General features: G+C 33.9%; 1 protein-coding gene across 1 annotated transcript; it reads right to left on the reverse strand.

The window, feature by feature from the left end:
• Nucleotides 1–15,011: 15,011 nt before the first annotated feature.
• Nucleotides 15,012–19,382, reverse strand: LOC127094144 (uncharacterized). Its single transcript, XM_051033008.1, has 3 exons — nt 19,185–19,382; nt 18,977–19,078; nt 15,012–15,434 (listed from the first exon to the last, which is right to left on the reverse strand). The coding sequence occupies exons 1-3, from the start codon at nt 19,380–19,382 to the stop codon at nt 15,012–15,014; spliced, it is 723 nt and encodes a 240-aa protein (XP_050888965.1).
• Nucleotides 19,383–19,386: the final 4 nt, after the last annotated feature.

A 19,386-nucleotide genomic window follows, 5' to 3' on the forward strand; every position in this document is an offset into this window, starting at 1 on the left:
ATTAGACTCTGGAGAGGGAGATAGGTAATTGAGAGAGAGAGAGAGAGAGAGAGAGAGTTAAGGGTGAGAATATTTTCATTAACAATTGATGAGGATGCCTCCAAGGCATATATACAAGTATTACACAATGATTGAGACACAATTTACATAAGTCATATAACAGAAAAATCAAAAACTCGAACATGGAACTAGTTACAACTGAAATAAATTGAAATTAACTACCAGTGGTAACTAGTTACTATGAATGTGTAACCGGTTACACCAACTCCATAAGCACTTTTCTACTGCTTATTTGACTTATTTTCACATTTGTAACTGGTTACATCCCGTGTTAACCAGTTACAACACTTGAATTACTCAAAAACTCTTAAAACTTATTAGAGAGCTTAATTTATATAATTGTCGTCTTTATAATAATAATAAAATATTAACTCCAACTATGAGAAAAAAACTCACTTAATATTACCAACAACATCAAAACAAAGTTTCAAATTATTACCCCTAATTAAACAAGAGATTGAATTCACCAAACATTTTTAAATCTTGGTGCTAAAGAACACATTATTTTTGCGACAACATAATGCTCTGTGACTGTTTCTCCACATGCCTTCACTTTGATTCACTAATCGAGTGATTTTTATAGTGAAATTGTTGATTGTCTCCTTTTCTTCCATTTGAATCAATTCAAGTTGACGCTTGTGAATTTGTAACCTCACCACCTTCTTCTTGTCAACCCTTGTGTATGCCTTCTCCAAGATTTCCCACGCTTGCTTTGACGATTCGAAATTACAACTTTCTCAAGTTGTCACCACCCACACATTGATGGATAAAAAACAGTGCCTTGAAATCTTTCTTCTTCTCTTCCTTATGTGTTGCTTGTTATGCATCCGTTGCACTTTGGACATGTGGATTCACCTTGTTTTTTATCACTTCAAGAACATATTGATAGCCAAACAAAATTTCATTTGTTTGCACTATTTGTTGTAATTCTTCGCATCACAGATGGGTAGGTTTGCATGAATTCTTTTATTTGAGACATAATTCATGTTGAACACTAGGTGTTTGTGGATCAGAACCAGACTTTTTTTGCCAAATGTTAGAACTTGCAACCACAAGATTAGTGAATAATGGAGAAAATTAGACTCTGGAGAGGGAGATAGGTAATTGAGAGAGAGAGAGAAAGAGAGAGAGAGATAGAGAGTTAAGGGTGAGAATATTTTCATTAACAATTGATGAGGATGCCTCCAAGGCATATATACAAGTATTACACAATGATTGAGACACAATTTACATAAGTCATATAACAGAAAAATCAAAAACTCGAACATGGAACTAGTTACAACTGAAATAAATTGAAATTAACTACCAGTGGTAACTAGTTACTATGAATGTGTAACCGGTTACACCAACTCCATAAGCACTTTTCTACTGCTTATTTGACTTATTTTCACATTTGTAACTGGTTACATCCCGTGTTAACCAGTTACAACACTTGAATTACTCAAAAACTCTTAAAACTTATTAGAGAGCTTAATTTATATAATTGTCGTCTTTATAATAATAATAAAATATTAACTCCAACTATGAGAAAAAAACTCACTTAATATTACCAACAACATCAAAACAAAGTTTCAAATTATTACCCCTAATTAAACAAGAGATTGAATTCACCAAACATTTTTAAATCTTGGTGCTAAAGAACACATTATTTTTGCGACAACATAATGCTCTGTGACTGTTTCTCCACATGCCTTCACTTTGATTCACTAATCGAGTGATTTTTATAGTGAAATTGTTGATTGTCTCCTTTTCTTCCATTTGAATCAATTCAAGTTGACGCTTGTGAATTTGTAACCTCACCACCTTCTTCTTGTCAACCCTTGTGTATGCCTTCTCCAAGATTTCCCACGCTTGCTTTGACGATTCGAAATTACAAACTTTCTCAAGTTGTCACCACCCACACATTGATGGATAAAAAACAGTGCCTTGAAATCTTTCTTCTTCTCTTCCTTATGTGTTGCTTGTTATGCATCCGTTGCACTTTGGACATGTGGATTCACCTTGTTTTTTATCACTTCAAGAACATATTGATAGCCAAACAAAATTTCATTTGTTTGCACTATTTGTTGTAATTCTTCGCATCACAGATGGGTAGGTTTGCATGAATTCTTTTATTTGAGACATAATTCATGTTGAACACTAGGTGTTTGTGGATCAGAACCAGACTTTTTTTGCCAAATGTTAGAACTTGCAACCACAAGATTAGTGAATAATGGAGAAAATTAGACTCTGGAGAGGGAGATAGGTAATTGAGAGAGAGAGAGAAAGAGAGAGAGAGATAGAGAGTTAAGGGTGAGAATATTTTCATTAACAATTGATGAGGATGCCTCCAAGGCATATATACAAGTATTACACAATGATTGAGACACAATTTACATAAGTCATATAACAGAAAAATCAAAAACTCGAACATGGAACTAGTTACAACTGAAATAAATTGAAATTAACTACCAGTGGTAACTAGTTACTATGAATGTGTAACCGGTTACACCAACTCCATAAGCACTTTTCTACTGCTTATTTGACTTATTTTCACATTTGTAACTGGTTACATCCCGTGTTAACCAGTTACAACACTTGAATTACTCAAAAACTCTTAAAACTTATTAGAGAGCTTAATTTATATAATTGTCGTCTTTATAATAATAATAAAATATTAACTCCAACTATGAGAAAAAAACTCACTTAATATTACCAACAACATCAAAACAAAGTTTCAAATTATTACCCCTAATTAAACAAGAGATTGAATTCACCAAACATTTTTAAATCTTGGTGCTAAAGAACACATTATTTTTGCGACAACATAATGCTCTGTGACTGTTTCTCCACATGCCTTCACTTTGATTCACTAATCGAGTGATTTTTATAGTGAAATTGTTGATTGTCTCCTTTTCTTCCATTTGAATCAATTCAAGTTGACGCTTGTGAATTTGTAACCTCACCACCTTCTTCTTGTCAACCCCTGTGTATGCCTTCTCCAAGATTTCACACGCTTGCTTTGACGATTCGAAATTACAAACTTTCTCAAGTTGTCACCACCCACACATTGATGGATAAAAAACAGTGCCTTGAAATCTTTCTTCTTCTCTTCCTTATGTGTTGCTTGTTATGCATCCGTTGCACTTTGGACATGTGGATTCACCTTGTTTTTTATCACTTCAAGAACATATTGATAGCCAAACAAAATTTCATTTGTTTGCACTATTTGTTGTAATTCTTCGCATCACAGATGGGTAGGTTTGCATGAATTCTTTTATTTGAGACATAATTCATGTTGAACACTAGGTGTTTGTGGATCAGAACCAGACTTTTTTTGCCAAATGTTAGAACTTGCAACCACAAGATTAGTGAATAATGGAGAAAATTAGACTCTGGAGAGGGAGATAGGTAATTGAGAGAGAGAGAGAGAGAGAGAGAGAGTTAAGGGTGAGAATATTTTCATTAACAATTGATGAGGATGCCTCCAAGGCATATATACAAGTATTACACAATGATTGAGACACAATTTACATAAGTCATATAACAGAAAAATCAAAAACTCGAACATGGAACTAGTTACAACTGAAATAAATTGAAATTAACTACCAGTGGTAACTAGTTACTATGAATGTGTAACCGGTTACACCAACTCCATAAGCACTTTTCTACTGCTTATTTGACTTATTTTCACATTTGTAACTGGTTACATCCCGTGTTAACCAGTTACAACACTTGAATTACTCAAAAACTCTTAAAACTTATTAGAGAGCTTAATTTATATAATTGTCGTCTTTATAATAATAATAAAATATTAACTCCAACTATGAGAAAAAAACTCACTAATATTACCAACAACATCAAAACAAAGTTTTAAATTATTACCCCTAATTAAACAAGAGATTGAATTCACCAAACATTTTTAAATCTTGGTGCTAAAGAACACATTATTTTTACGACAACATAATGCTCTGTGACTGTTTCTCCACATGCCTTCACTTTGATTCACTAATCGAGTGATTTTTATAGTGAAATTGTTGATTGTCTCCTTTTCTTCCATTTGAATCAATTCAAGTTGACGCTTGTGAATTTGTAACCTCACCACCTTCTTCTTGTCAACCCTTGTGTATGCCTTCTCCAAGATTTCACACGCTTGCTTTGACGATTCGAAATTACCAACTTTCTCAAGTTGTCACCACCCACACATTGATGGATAAAAAACAGTGCCTTTAAATCTTTCTTCTTCTCTTCCTTATGTGTTGCTTGTTATGCATCCGTTGCACTTTGGACATGTGGATTCACCTTGTTTTTTATCACTTCAAGAACATATTGATAGCCAAACAAAATTTCATTTGTTCGCACTATTTGTTGTAATTCTTCGCATCACAGATGGGTAGGTTTGCATGAATTCTTTTATTTGAGACATAGATCATGTTGAACACTAGGTGTTTGTGGATCAGAACCAAACTTTTTTTGCCAAATGTTAGAACTTGCAACCACAAGATTAGTGAATAATGGAGAAAATTAGACTCTGGAGAGGGAGATAGGTAATTGAGAGAGAGAGAGAGAGAGAGAGAGAGAGATAAGGGTGAGAATATTTTCATTAACAATTGATGAGGATGCCTCCAAGGCATATATACAAGTTTTACACAATGATTGAGACACAATTTACATAAGTCATATAACAGAAAAATCAAAAACTCAACATGGAACTAGTTACAACTGAAATAAATTGAAATTAACTACCAGTGGTAACTAGTTACTATGAATGTGTAACCAGTTACACCAACTCCATAAGCACTTTTCTACTGCTTATTTGACTTATTTTCACATTTGTAACTGGTTACATCCCGTGTTAACCAGTTACAACACTTGAATTACTCAAAAACTCTTAAAACTTATTAGAGAGCTTAATTTATATAATTGTCATCTTTATAATAATAATAAAATATTAACTCCAACTATGAGAAAAAAACTCACTTAATATTACCAACAACATCAAAACAAAGTTTCAAATTATTACCCCTAATTAAACAAGAGATTGAATTCACCAAACATTTTTAAATCTTGGTGCTAAAGAACACATTATTTTTGCGACAACATAATGCTCTGTGACTGTTTCTCCACATGCCTTCACTTTGATTCACTAATCGAGTGATTTTTATAGTGAAATTGTTGATTGTCTCCTTTTCTTCCATTTGAATCAATTCAAGTTGACGCTTGTGAATTTGTAACCTCACCACCTTCTTCTTGTCAACCCCTGTGTATGCCTTCTCCAAGATTTCACACGCTTGTTTTGACGATTCGAAATTACCAACTTTCTCAAGTTGTCACCACCCACACATTGATGGATAAAAAACAGTGCCTTGAAATCTTTCTTCTTCTCTTCCTTATGTGTTGCTTGTTATGCATCCGTTGCACTTTGGACATGTGGATTCACCTTGTTTTTTATCACTTCAAGAACATATTGATAACCAAACAAAATTTCATTTGTTTGCACTATTTGTTGTAATTCTTCGCATCACAGATGGGTAGGTTTGCATGAATTTATTTATTTGAGACATAATTCATGTTGAACACTAGGTGTTTGTGGATCAGAACCAGACTTTTTTTGCCAAATGTTAGAACTTGCAACCACAAGATTAGTGAATAATGGAGAAAATTAGACTCTGGAGAGGGAGATAGGTAATTGAGAGAGAGAGAGAGAGAGAGAGAGAGAGAGTTAAGGGTGAGAATATTTTCATTAACAATTGATGAGGATGCCTCCAAGGCATATATACAAGTATTACACAATGATTGAGACACAATTTACATAAGTCATATAACAGAAAAATCAAAAACTCGAACATGGAACTAGTTACAACTGAAATAAATTGAAATTAACTACCAGTGGTAACTAGTTACTATGAATGTGTAACCGGTTACACCAACTCCATAAGCACTTTTCTACTGCTTATTTGACTTATTTTCACATTTGTAACTGGTTACATCTCGTGTTAACCAGTTACAACACTTGAATTACTCAAAAGCTCTTAAAACTTATTAGAGAGCTTAATTTATATAATTGTCGTCTTTATAATAATAATAAAATATTAACTCCAACTATGAGAAAAAACTCACTTAATATTACCAACAACATCAAAACAAAGTTTCAAATTATTACCCCTAATTAAACAAGAGATTGAATTCACCAAACATTTTTAAATCTTGGTGCTAAAGAACACATTATTTTTGCGACAACATAATGCTCTGTGACTGTTTCTCCACATGCCTTCACTTTGATTCACTAATCGAGTGATTTTTATAGTGAAATTGTTGATTGTCTCCTTTTCTTCCATTTGAATCAATTCAAGTTGACGCTTGTGAATTTGTAACCTCACCACCTTCTTCTTGTCAACCCTTGTGTATGCCTTCTCCAAGATATCCCACGCTTGCTTTGACGATTCGAAATTACCAACTTTCTCAAGTTGTCACCACCCACACATTGATGGATAAAAACCAGTGCCTTGAAATCTTTCTTCTTCTCTTCCTTATGTGTTGCTTGTTATGCATCCGTTGCACTTTGGACATGTGGATTCACCTTGTTTTTTATCACTTCAAGAACATATTGATAGCCAAACAAAATTTCATTTGTTTGCACTATTTGTTGTAATTCTTCGCATCACAGATGGGTAGGTTTGCATGAATTCTTTTATTTGAGACATAATTCATGTTGAACACTAGGTGTTTGTGGATCAGAACCAGACTTTTTTTGCCAAATGTTAGAACTTGCAACCACAAGATTAGTGAATAATGGAGAAAATTAGACTCTGGAGAGGGAGATAGGTAATTGAGAGAGAGAGAGAGAGAGAGAGAGAGAGAGAGAGAGAGTTAAGGGTGAGAATATTTTCATTAACAATTGATGAGGATGCCTCCAAGGCATATATACAAGTATTACACAATGATTGAGACACAATTTACATAAGTCATATAACAGAAAAATCAAAAACTCGAACATGGAACTAGTTACAACTGAAATAAATTGAAATTAACTACCAGTGGTAACTAGTTACTATGAATGTGTAACCGGTTACACCAACTCCATAAGCACTTTTCTACTGCTTATTTGACTTATTTTCACATTTGTAACTGGTTACATCCCGTGTTAACCAGTTACAACACTTGAATTACTCAAAAACTCTTAAAACTTATTAGAGAGCTTAATTTATATAATTGTCGTCTTTATAATAATAATAAAATATTAACTCCAACTATGAGAAAAAAACTCACTAATATTACCAACAACATCAAAACAAAGTTTTAAATTATTACCCCTAATTAAACAAGAGATTGAATTCACCAAACATTTTTAAATCTTGGTGCTAAAGAACACATTATTTTTACGACAACATAATGCTCTGTGACTGTTTCTCCACATGCCTTCACTTTGATTCACTAATCGAGTGATTTTTATAGTGAAATTGTTGATTGTCTCCTTTTCTTCCATTTGAATCAATTCAAGTTGACGCTTGTGAATTTGTAACCTCACCACCTTCTTCTTGTCAACCCTTGTGTATGCCTTCTCCAAGATTTCCCACGCTTGCTTTGACGATTCGAAATTACCAACTTTCTCAAGTTGTCACCACCCACACATTGATGGATAAAAAACAGTGCCTTGAAATCTTTCTTCTTCTCTTCCTTATGTGTTGCTTGTTATGCATCCGTTGCACTTTGGACATGTGGATTCACCTTGTTTTTTATCACTTCAAGAACATATTGATAGCCAAACAAAATTCATTTGTTTGCACTATTTGTTGTAATTCTTCGCATCACAGATGGGTAGGTTTGCATGAATTCTTTTATTTGAGACATAATTCATGTTGAACACTAGGTGTTTGTGGATCAGAACCAGACTTTTTTTGCCAAATGTTAGAACTTGCAACCACAAGATTAGTGAATAATGGAGAAAATTAGACTCTGGAGAGGGAGATAGGTAATTGAGAGAGAGAGAGAGAGAGAGAGAGAGATAGAGAGTTAAGGGTGAGAATATTTTCATTAACAATTGATGAGGATGCCTCCAAGGCATATATACAAGTATTACACAATGATTGAGACACAATTTACATAAGTCATATAACAGAAAAATCAAAAACTCGAACATGGAACTAGTTACAACTGAAATAAATTGAAATTAACTACCAGTGGTAACTAGTTACTATGAATGTGTAACCGGTTACACCAACTCCATAAGCACTTTTCTACTGCTTATTTGACTTATTTTCACATTTGTAACTGGTTACATCCCGTGTTAACCAGTTACAACACTTGAATTACTCAAAAACTCTTAAAACTTATTAGAGAGCTTAATTTATATAATTGTCGTCTTTATAATAATAATAAAATATTAACTCCAACTATGAGAAAAAAACTCACTTAATATTACCAACAACATCAAAACAAAGTTTCAAATTATTACCCTAATTAAACAAGAGATTGAATTCACCAAACATTTTTAAATCTTGGTGCTAAAGAACACATTATTTTTGCGACAACATAATGCTCTGTGACTGTTTCTCCACATGCCTTCACTTTGATTCACTAATCGAGTGATTTTTATAGTGAAATTGTTGATTGTCTCCTTTTCTTCCATTTGAATCAATTCAAGTTGACGCTTGTGAATTTGTAACCTCACCACCTTCTTCTTGTCAACCCTTGTGTATGCCTTCTCCAAGATTTCCCACGCTTGCTTTGACGATTCGAAATTACCAACTTTCTCAAGTTGTCACCACCCACACATTGATGGATAAAAAACAGTGCCTTGAAATCTTTCTTCTTCTCTTCCTTATGTGTTGCTTGTTATGCATCCGTTGCACTTTGGACATGTGGATTCACCTTGTTTTTTATCACTTCAAGAACATATTGATAGCCAAACAAAATTTCATTTGTTTGCACTATTTGTTGTAATTCTTCGCATCACAGATGGGTAGGTTTGCATGAATTCTTTTATTTGAGACATAATTCATGTTGAACACTAGGTGTTTGTGGATCAGAACCAGACTTTTTTTGCCAAATGTTAGAACTTGCAACCACAAGATTAGTGAATAATGGAGAAAATTAGACTCTGGAGAGGGAGATAGGTAATTGAGAGAGAGAGAGAAAGAGAGAGAGAGAGAGAGAGTTAAGGGTGAGAATATTTTCATTAACAATTGATGAGGATGCCTCCAAGGCATATATACAAGTATTACACAATGATTGAGACACAATTTACATAAGTCATATAACAGAAAAATCAAAAACTCGAACATGGAACTAGTTACAACTGAAATAAATTGAAATTAACTACCAGTGGTAACTAGTTACTATGAATGTGTAACCGGTTACACCAACTCCATAAGCACTTTTCTACTGCTTATTTGACTTATTTTCACATTTGTAACTGGTTACATCCCGTGTTAACCAGTTACAACACTTGAATTACTCAAAAACTCTTAAAACTTATTAGAGAGCTTAATTTATATAATTGTCGTCTTTATAATAATAATAAAATATTAACTCCAACTATGAGAAAAAACTCACTTAATATTACCAACAACATCAAAACAAAGTTTCAAATTATTACCCCTAATTAAACAAGAGATTGAATTCACCAAACATTTTTAAATCTTGGTGCTAAAGAACACATTATTTTTGCGACAGCATAATGCTCTGTGACTGTTTCTCCACATGCCTTCACTTTGATTCACTAATCGAGTGATTTTTATAGTGAAATTGTTGATTGTCTCCTTTTCTTCCATTTGAATCAATTCAAGTTGACGCTTGTGAATTTGTAACCTCACCACCTTCTTCTTGTCAACCCTTGTGTATGCCTTCTCCAAGATTTCCCACGCTTGCTTTGACGATTTGAAATTACCAACTTTCTCAAGTTGTCACCACCCACACATTGATGGATAAAAAACAGTGCCTTGAAATCTTTCTTCTTCTCTTCCTTATGTGTTGCTTGTTATGCATCCGTTGCACTTTGGACATGTGGATTCACCTTGTTTTTTATCACTTCAAGAACATATTGATAGCCAAACAAAATTTCATTTGTTTGCACTATTTGTTGTAATTCTTCGCATCACAGATGGGTAGGTTTGCATGAATTCTTTTATTTGAGACATAATTCATGTTGAACACTAGGTGTTTGTGGATCAGAACCAGACTTTTTTTGCCAAATGTTAGAACTTGCAACCACAAGATTAGTGAATAATGGAGAAAATTAGACTCTGGAGAGGGAGATAGGTAATTGAGAGAGAGAGAGAGAAGAAGAGAGAGAGATAGAGAGTTAAGGGTGAGAATATTTTCATTAACAATTGATGAGGATGCCTCCAAGGCATATATACAAGTATTACACAATGATTGAGACACAATTTACATAAGTCATATAACAGAAAAATCAAAAACTCGAACATGGAACTAGTTACAACTGAAATAAATTGAAATTAACTACCAGTGGTAACTAGTTACTATGAATGTGTAACCGGTTACACCAACTCCATAAGCACTTTTCTACTGCTTATTTGACTTATTTTCACATTTGTAACTGGTTACATCCCGTGTTAACCAGTTACAACACTTGAATTACTCAAAAACTCTTAAAACTTATTAGAGAGCTTAATTTATATAATTGTCGTCTTTATAATAATAATAAAATATTAACTCCAACTATGAGAAAAAAACTCACTTAATATTACCAACAACATCAAAACAAAGTTTCAAATTATTACCCCTAATTAAACAAGAGATTGAATTCACCAAACATTTTTAAATCTTGGTGCTAAAGAACACATTATTTTTGCGACAGCATAATGCTCTGTGACTGTTTCTCCACATGCCTTCACTTTGATTCACTAATCGAGTGATTTTTATAGTGAAATTGTTGATTGTCTCCTTTTCTTCCATTTGAATCAATTCAAGTTGACGCTTGTGAATTTGTAACCTCACCACCTTCTTCTTGTCAACCCTTGTGTATGCCTTCTCCAAGATTTCCCACGCTTGCTTTGACGATTTGAAATTACCAACTTTCTCAAGTTGTCACCACCCACACATTGATGGATAAAAAACAGTGCCTTGAAATCTTTCTTCTTCTCTTCCTTATGTGCTGCTTGTTATGCATCCGTTGCACTTTGGACATGTGGATTCACCTTGTTTTTTATCACTTCAAGAACATATTGATAGCCAAACAAAATTTCATTTGTTTGCACTATTTGTTGTAATTCTTCGCATCACAGATGGGTAGGTTTGCATGAATTCTTTTATTTGAGACATAATTCATGTTGAACACTAGGTGTTTGTGGATCAGAACCAGACTTTTTTTGCCAAATGTTAGAACTTGCAACCACAAGATTAGTGAATAATGGAGAAAATTAGACTCTGGAGAGGGAGATAGGTAATTGAGAGAGAGAGAGAGAGAAAGAGAGAGAGAGATAGAGAGTTAAGGGTGAGAATATTTTCATTAACAATTGATGAGGATGCCTCCAAGGCATATATACAAGTATTACGCAATGATTGAGACACAATTTACATAAGTCATATAACAGAAAAATCAAAAACTCGAACATGGAACTAGTTACAACTGAAATAAATTAAAATTAACTACCAGTGGTAACTAGTTACTATGAATGTGTAACCGGTTACACCAACTCCATAAGCACTTTTCTACTGCTTATTTGACTTATTTTCACATTTGTAACTGGTTACATCCCGTGTTAACCAGTTACAACACTTGAATTACTCAAAAACTCTTAAAACTTATTAGAGACCTTAATTTATATAATTTTCGTCTTTATAATAATAATAAAATATTAACTCCAACTATGAGAAAAAAACTCACTTAATATTACCAACAACATCAAAACAAAGTTTCAAATTATTACCCCTAATTAAACAAGAGATTGAATTCACCAAACATTTTTAAATCTTGGTGCTAAAGAACACATTATTTTTGCGACAGCATAATGCTCTGTGACTGTTTCTCCACATGCCTTCACTTTGATTCACTAATCGAGTGATTTTTATAGTGAAATTGTTGATTGTCTCCTTTTCTTCCATTTGAATCAATTCAAGTTGACGCTTGTGAATTTGTAACCTCACCACCTTCTTCTTGTCAACCCTTGTGTATGCCTTCTCCAAGATTTCCCACGCTTGCTTTGACGATTTGAAATTACCAACTTTCTCAAGTTGTCACCACCCACACATTGATGGATAAAAAACAGTGCCTTGAAATCTTTCTTCTTCTCTTCCTTATGTGCTGCTTGTTATGCATCCGTTGCACTTTGGACATGTGGATTCACCTTGTTTTTTATCACTTCAAGAACATATTGATAGCCAAACAAAATTTCATTTGTTTGCACTATTTGTTGTAATTCTTCGCATCACAGATGGGTAGGTTTGCATGAATTCTTTTATTTGAGACATAATTCATGTTGAACACTAGGTGTTTGTGGATCAGAACCAGACTTTTTTTGCCAAATGTTAGAACTTGCAACCACAAGATTAGTGAATAATGGAGAAAATTAGACTCTGGAGAGGGAGATAGGTAATTGAGAGAGAGAGAGAGAAAGAGAGAGAGAGAGATAGAGAGTTAAGGGTGAGAATATTTTCATTAACAATTGATGAGGATGCCTCCAAGGCATATATACAAGTATTACGCAATGATTGAGACACAATTTACATAAGTCATATAACAGAAAAATCAAAAACTCGAACATGGAACTAGTTACAACTGAAATAAATTAAAATTAACTACCAGTGGTAACTAGTTACTATGAATGTGTAACCGGTTACACCAACTCCATAAGCACTTTTCTACTGCTTATTTGACTTATTTTCACATTTGTAACTGGTTACATCCCGTGTTAACCAGTTACAACACTTGAATTACTCAAAAACTCTTAAAACTTATTAGAGACCTTAATTTATATATTTTCGTCTTTATAATAATAATAAAATATTAACTCCAACTATGAGAAAAAAACTCACTTAATATTACCAACAACATCAAAACAAAGTTTCAAATTATTACCCCTAATTAAACAAGAGATTGAATTCACCAAACATTTTTAAATCTTGGAGCTAAAGAACACATTATTTTTGCGACAGCATAATGCTCTGTGACTGTTTCTCCACATGCCTTCACTTTGATTCACTAATCGAGTGATTTTTATAGTGAAATTGTTGATTGTCTCCTTTTCTTCCATTTGAATCAATTCAAGTTGACGCTTGTGAATTTGTAACCTCACCACCTTCTTCTTGTCAACCCTTGTGTATGCCTTCTCCAAGATTTCCCACGCTTGCTTTGACGATTTGAAATTACCAACTTTCTCAAGTTGTCACCACCCACACATTGATGGATAAAAAACAGTTTGAAATCTTTCTTCTTCTCTTCCTTATGTGTTGCTTGTTATGCATCCGTTGCACTTTGGACATGTGGATTCACCTTGTTTTTTATCACTTCAAGAACATATTGATAGCCAAACAAAATTTCATTTGTTCGCACTATTTGTTGTAATTCTTCGCATCACAGATGGGTAGGTTTGCATGAATTCTTTTATTTGAGACATAATTCATGTTGAACACTAGGTGTTTGTGGATCAGAACCAGACTTTTTTTGCCAAATGTTAGAACTTGCAACCACAAGATTAGTGAATAATGGAGAAAATTAGACTCTGGAGAGGGAGATAGGTAATTGAGAGAGAGAGAGAGAGAGAGAGAGAGAGAGAGTTAAGGGTGAGAATATTTTCATTAACAATTGATGAGGATGCCTCCAAGGCATATATACAAGTATTACACAATGATTGAGACACAATTTACATAAGTCATATAACAGAAAAATCAAAAACTCGAACATGGAACTAGTTACAACTGAAATAAATTGAAATTAACTACCAGTGGTAACTAGTTACTATGAATGTGTAACCGGTTACACCAACTCCATAAGCACTTTTCTACTGCTTATTTGACTTATTTTCACATTTGTAACTGGTTACATCCCGTGTTAACCAGTTACAACACTTGAATTACTCAAAAACTCTTAAAACTTATTAGAGAGCTTAATTTATATAATTGTCGTCTTTATAATAATAATAAAATATTAACTCCAACTATGAGAAAAAAACTCACTTAATATTACCAACAACATCAAAACAAAGTTTCAAATTATTACCCCTAATTAAACAAGAGATTGAATTCCACTACTAGAAAAACTGTTTTTAGCGTCGGCCATTTACAGACGCTAACGGTGAAAAAACAGACACTAATATGTGGTTAGCGTCGGTTTAGCGTCGGTGTCGGGCCTTGAATAAAAGTTGCGAAGCTACTGTGTAACGTCGGCTAAAGATACACCGACGCTACGTAGCCTCGGGGAGACGGAGGCTAAAGCGGACACTAATGGAACCGACGCTATGTTGTTTCAAAACCATGAAAAGTCAATATATTGTTTAGCGTTGGCCGGTCCGACTCTAAAGTCACCAAAAAAAGTCAACAGATAGCGTCCGTATCACCGACACTAAAGTCAACATAGAAAAGTCTATACTAATATTTAGCCTTGCATAAAGCGGACACTAATGGAACCGACGCTATGTTGTTTCAAAACCATGAAAAGTCAATATTATGTTTAGCGTTGGCCGGTCCGACTCTAAAGTCAACAAAAAAAGTCAACAGATAGCGTCCGTGTCACCGACACTAAAGTCAACATAGAAAAGTCTATACTAATATTTAGCCTTGCATACACCGACTCTAAAGTCAACAAAAAAGGACAATAACGGGTTGCAACATGACAACCTCACTCGAACAAATTTTTTCAATCCACAATATCATATTTATGGTAAAACATTTGGAAAAATTTTAAACATTCGTGAAAGTAACTACAAAAGTTCTACCCACATTAACTTTCAAAAAACATACACAAAAAGTAATCACATCCGAGATTAATTCGTTCTACTAAAAGTACAAGATCAATCTTCATCTAATGATTGATCATCCAAATCGTCATCATAATGATGAGAATGTGATACAAAAGTTGAAGTGTCAAATTTCTTCATCATAAATTCCTTCCAAGCATTCATCTCCCTCTCCATCCTTTGTGCAGTCTCGGTAGCAGCTTTTGCAGCCTCGGTAGCAGCTCGCATTGCTTCGTTAGCCTCTTGTAATTGGGTCGTTGCAGCCTCGGCAATTTGTTCAGCTCTAATTCTAGCTGCTCTTTCAGCTTCTAATGACATCCCAAACATAGAGTGTTGAGGAGTTTGAGATTGTTGGGTAAAACTTTTTGATCCACGTTTTAGATTAATAGCTAAATCTGCAGCGCCATAAACCCGACCACGGTTACGGCCCCCAGCAGCCTCTGTCCATAGCTGATTTACACGCTCTCCATCTAACACCTGAACAACCTCTCATTTCCCTTCTTCAGTTGGCTGAAGTTCTGCATCAAACTTCTCTTTAAAAGTCTTCTGCATAACAAAACATTATAATGCTAAGTTAGTGCTCTGTTAAGAATTTAGAGATGATATGTTGGTTAGAAGTTAGTGCTCTGTTAAGAATTGTTAGAATTTGTTAAATGTTGTAAAAGGTTGAATCAGTTAACTATTTATAATGCTAAGTTTGTTTGAGTTACATAGTTAGTAATAGTTAGTTTCCTAATTGATTTTCAACCTGCGTTTCAATTTCAAAAAACTGCAGCAACAACAACTTAACCAAATTTGTTCAATCACATTCATTTCCTAATTGATTCAATAACTTCGTAATTCAATAAAATGCCAACAGTAATAACCATCCTATTTAATATTCAAATAAGTGTGACAATAATGCATAATCAATTAACAGTAGGTTTTCATAAATCATGAATCAAATCAATTTGCACCACAAGATTGCTAGCATTTTCATGTGACTGAACTAATTAAGCTAGTTTCCATTTGATCAAAATCGACTTAGTAAACTCATGCATCTAGAAGGTAATATATGTGACAGAATTTCATTTTCAATGGAATCGATTCCCTAGCAGAATTCAACTTGTCCAAACATCTAACAAATTAACTCTAACCGAATTAACATTCCAACTGTCATCTAACAGAAGTTATAATTAATTGCATTTTAACAACTCTTTCCTAACTTCACTCACAGTGTAACAACCAAACAAAAAAACTAATAAAAAATATTACTAACTATGCTCCTTGTTGATTAATAGAACGAATTATCACAAAAGTTAGAGTTAGTTTACATGGATAGAGTTAGCAGTTTTGAAACTCTATTAGAATTATATACCAACCTTAATTGGACTGCAAGTAAAAAAAATAGTTCGAATTAGTGGTTAGCATATGGTTAATTGAATGTTTGATTTCTGTTAGTGTTAGGAGTTTTTTTTTGCAGAGGTGCAAGCATTTTGAAATTGGTGGTGATAAGAAGGGAAAGGGAACATCTCTGTTTTAGGTGGTGGATTAGAATTTTACAGTATAACTGTGTTTTTCTATTGTTCAAATCCCTGTCTTTTTGATTTTGCAGTTGTTGTTTGAGATTTTTGTTCGGATATTTCTAATGGATTTATTACTTTTCTTAAATTTATGCCATTTGCCTGTTTTTTCGTTTTATTTTACTGTTATATTGTTTAATTGGAAGCCTAGTTTATCATTAGTTTTATTATGCTCTCACCAAATCATCTCTCTTTAATTAATGGATGTTGTATTATGAAAAACCAGTAACATAATGTGTATATGGAATCGTATGATGTACTATTCATTTTCATTCAGATAAATAGTTGGATATATTAAAAGGTGTTCTAATGAGTAATCACACTTCTGTTTTTGACTTGAATCAATGATATCTATACTTGTTGCAGCAAATATTTGTTAGTGTTAGGACTGCAAGTAAAACTGATATCTATACTTGTTGCAGCAAATATTTGTTAGTGTTAGGACTGTTAGTGTTAGGTGTAACACCCCGAATAAAATAAGAGAATTATTTAAATTAAGTTAATAATATATTTATTAATTTAATTAAATAAATTGAATTATTGGATTATTATTATTATTATTATTTGGAATAATAATTAGTGGAAAATATATAAGTTGGAATAAGAGAAAAGGGTTTTCATTTTTGGTAAAGAGTTTTCACGTGAAACAGAGAAGCGGCTGAAAAGTGGAAAGTGGAGAAAGGGCAAAGAGGAAGAGCTAGAGAGCAAAGGTTGAAGAACGGAAAAGCTTGAAGCTTAGAGATTGCCGGATTATCTCAGGTAAGGGGGGTTTATCGTCGTTTAATGGGTATTATAGATTAACATGTCATGGGTAGTGATAAACCGTTGAAGTGACCCTAATTGGGATGTTGAATGCTGAAATATTGTGATGAATAAGTTGTATTAAAGCTGTAATTGAGTCCGTAATTGTGTGAGTCGTGTTCCCCCGAACGTATAGCTTTTTACGGAAATTGAATCGGAGGTCCGGAAGTCCTCCAACGGCGGAAAATGCGGAGAACTCTGCATTCTGCCTTGTGTTAGCGCAGGAACTGCTGTTTTGTCTGCGTTAACCGGTTAACCCAGGGCGTTAACCGGTTAACACTGTTATATTTTATGGAAATGTGTTGTTTTGCCTGCGTTAACCGGTTAACCCAGGGCGTTAACCGGTTAACACTGTTGCGTTTTTCCAGGAAGTGTGTTTTGTCCTGCGTTAACCGGTTAACCTAGGGCGTTAACCGGTTAACACTGTTGGAAAAGTGAAAAATTGATATTTTAATGTTGTGAGCATAATTGGTGATTTGCCTAGGTTGGTGTGTGACATAGTAGGGATTGAGTTATGTTATGAAGTAATATTGTAGTCAATTTTGATGAGTAAAATTTGTTGGTTTGTGTTATAAAGTGTCGATGCAAGTATGACTGAGTTGTTAAGTTGTTCCGTGTACGGAAAGTTGTTAAAAATACTGAGTTGTAGGCTTGATGAGCCAAAGTTGATTATAAGTTGATTATGTTGAAAACCTTGTTGTGTTGCTATTATTATTATGTTGTCGGAATTGTAAAGTCGTGTATGCCATGTACATTCATATGCATTAAGTCGGAGCTTTGCTCACACCACGTTGGCCTAGATTGGCAAATTTTAAGTTGAAAGTTGAAGGCTTATGCCTTGATGCCCAATAAAATGGCAATGATTTTAAGTTGGGAGTTTTACTCCGATTGGTACCACATGCATGACGAGTCGAGTCTCATTTGAGTTGCATTTTATGTTGTTATTGAGTTGCATTTTACGTTGTTATTGAGTATGATAATTGAGTTGATGTGCCGTTACTGAATGCATGATATGATTAGGGTGATTAACGTGTAAATTTACTTAGCATTACATGATGATTTATAATGCTTATTATATCGATTGAGGAACTCACCCTTACAACTATTTTTCAGGTAACGAGCAGTGAGTGAGTAGAAGCTAGTGCTTGGAGTCTAGTGTGGTCTCCTTAGTGGGTCATGCTCTGATAGATGTAACATCGGGACGGGATGTTTTAACTTGTTGAATAATTTTAGGTGTAATGTATTACATATGTTGAATGATCTCTATCTGCTGCGTATTTTGCAAGAAGTGTTTATGTTGAATTAAATAATGAGCATGACTGATTTTTATGGTGAAATGTGTGAAGTGTTGTGTGACACCCTTAACTGCAATAATTACTCTGATTTATATATTTGTTGTTGTAAATTAAATATTTGGGGTATTTTAGAAGGGTGTTACATTAGGACTGCAAGTAAAATAAATATCAAACAGCACAGCAAACTGATTGCAGGAATTTCAAACTGATAGTTAAACATAGGACTTGTGCTATTATATCTAACTTACATTAGACTATAAAAATGGATAACTAGATCCTTTTTGGAGAGTTTAATTTGAATAAGTCTGCTTCTGAAAGCATGGATGCAAATATTGATGCAGTAAAATTTACGAGAACTTACATAAGTAGATGCAGCACGACTGTCAACCCATTCACCATTTTTCCTCTTGTGTGTTTTTAAAAATAACTCATCGGGACGCAGATCCCTTTGAAGTTCACGTGACTACAAAAATCAAATAATCCAATAATCAATACAGAATACGAGTAAAACTGTCAAGATATAAAGAATCTTCATAATAATAATAATTTGTTAGGATTTTATTACTTACAAGTTGAAGTGCAACATCAATATGAGCCTTACGGCCTGTGGTGTGGACTGCTCCGCCTCTTGCGGAAGCTCGATTGGTCTTGTTTTGAGAAGACACAGCCCAAAACTCGGTCTTTTTCCAATAAGTTTGAAGTTCAACCCAAGCATCATCACCAATCCATGAAGGTCGAGTCCCTTTTCTCCTCGCCTTCCCCAACATGTCG

This window comes from Lathyrus oleraceus, chromosome 6 (genome assembly GCF_024323335.1).
Source record: "Lathyrus oleraceus cultivar Zhongwan6 chromosome 6, CAAS_Psat_ZW6_1.0, whole genome shotgun sequence".
Taxonomy (NCBI): Eukaryota; Viridiplantae; Streptophyta; class Magnoliopsida; order Fabales; family Fabaceae; genus Lathyrus; species Lathyrus oleraceus.

Coding starts and splice junctions, on each gene's coding strand:
- LOC127094144 (XM_051033008.1), bottom strand. CDS start 19,382: ATGTTGGGGAAGGCGAGGAGAAAAGGGACTCGACCTTCATGGATTGGT. Junction 19,079..19,184: donor TTGATGTTGCACTTCAACTT/GTAAGTAATAAA, acceptor TGATTTTTGTAG/TCACGTGAACTTCAAAGGGA. Junction 15,435..18,976: donor GTCGTGCTGCATCTACTTAT/GTAAGTTCTCGT, acceptor GAGGTTGTTCAG/GTGTTAGATGGAGAGCGTGT.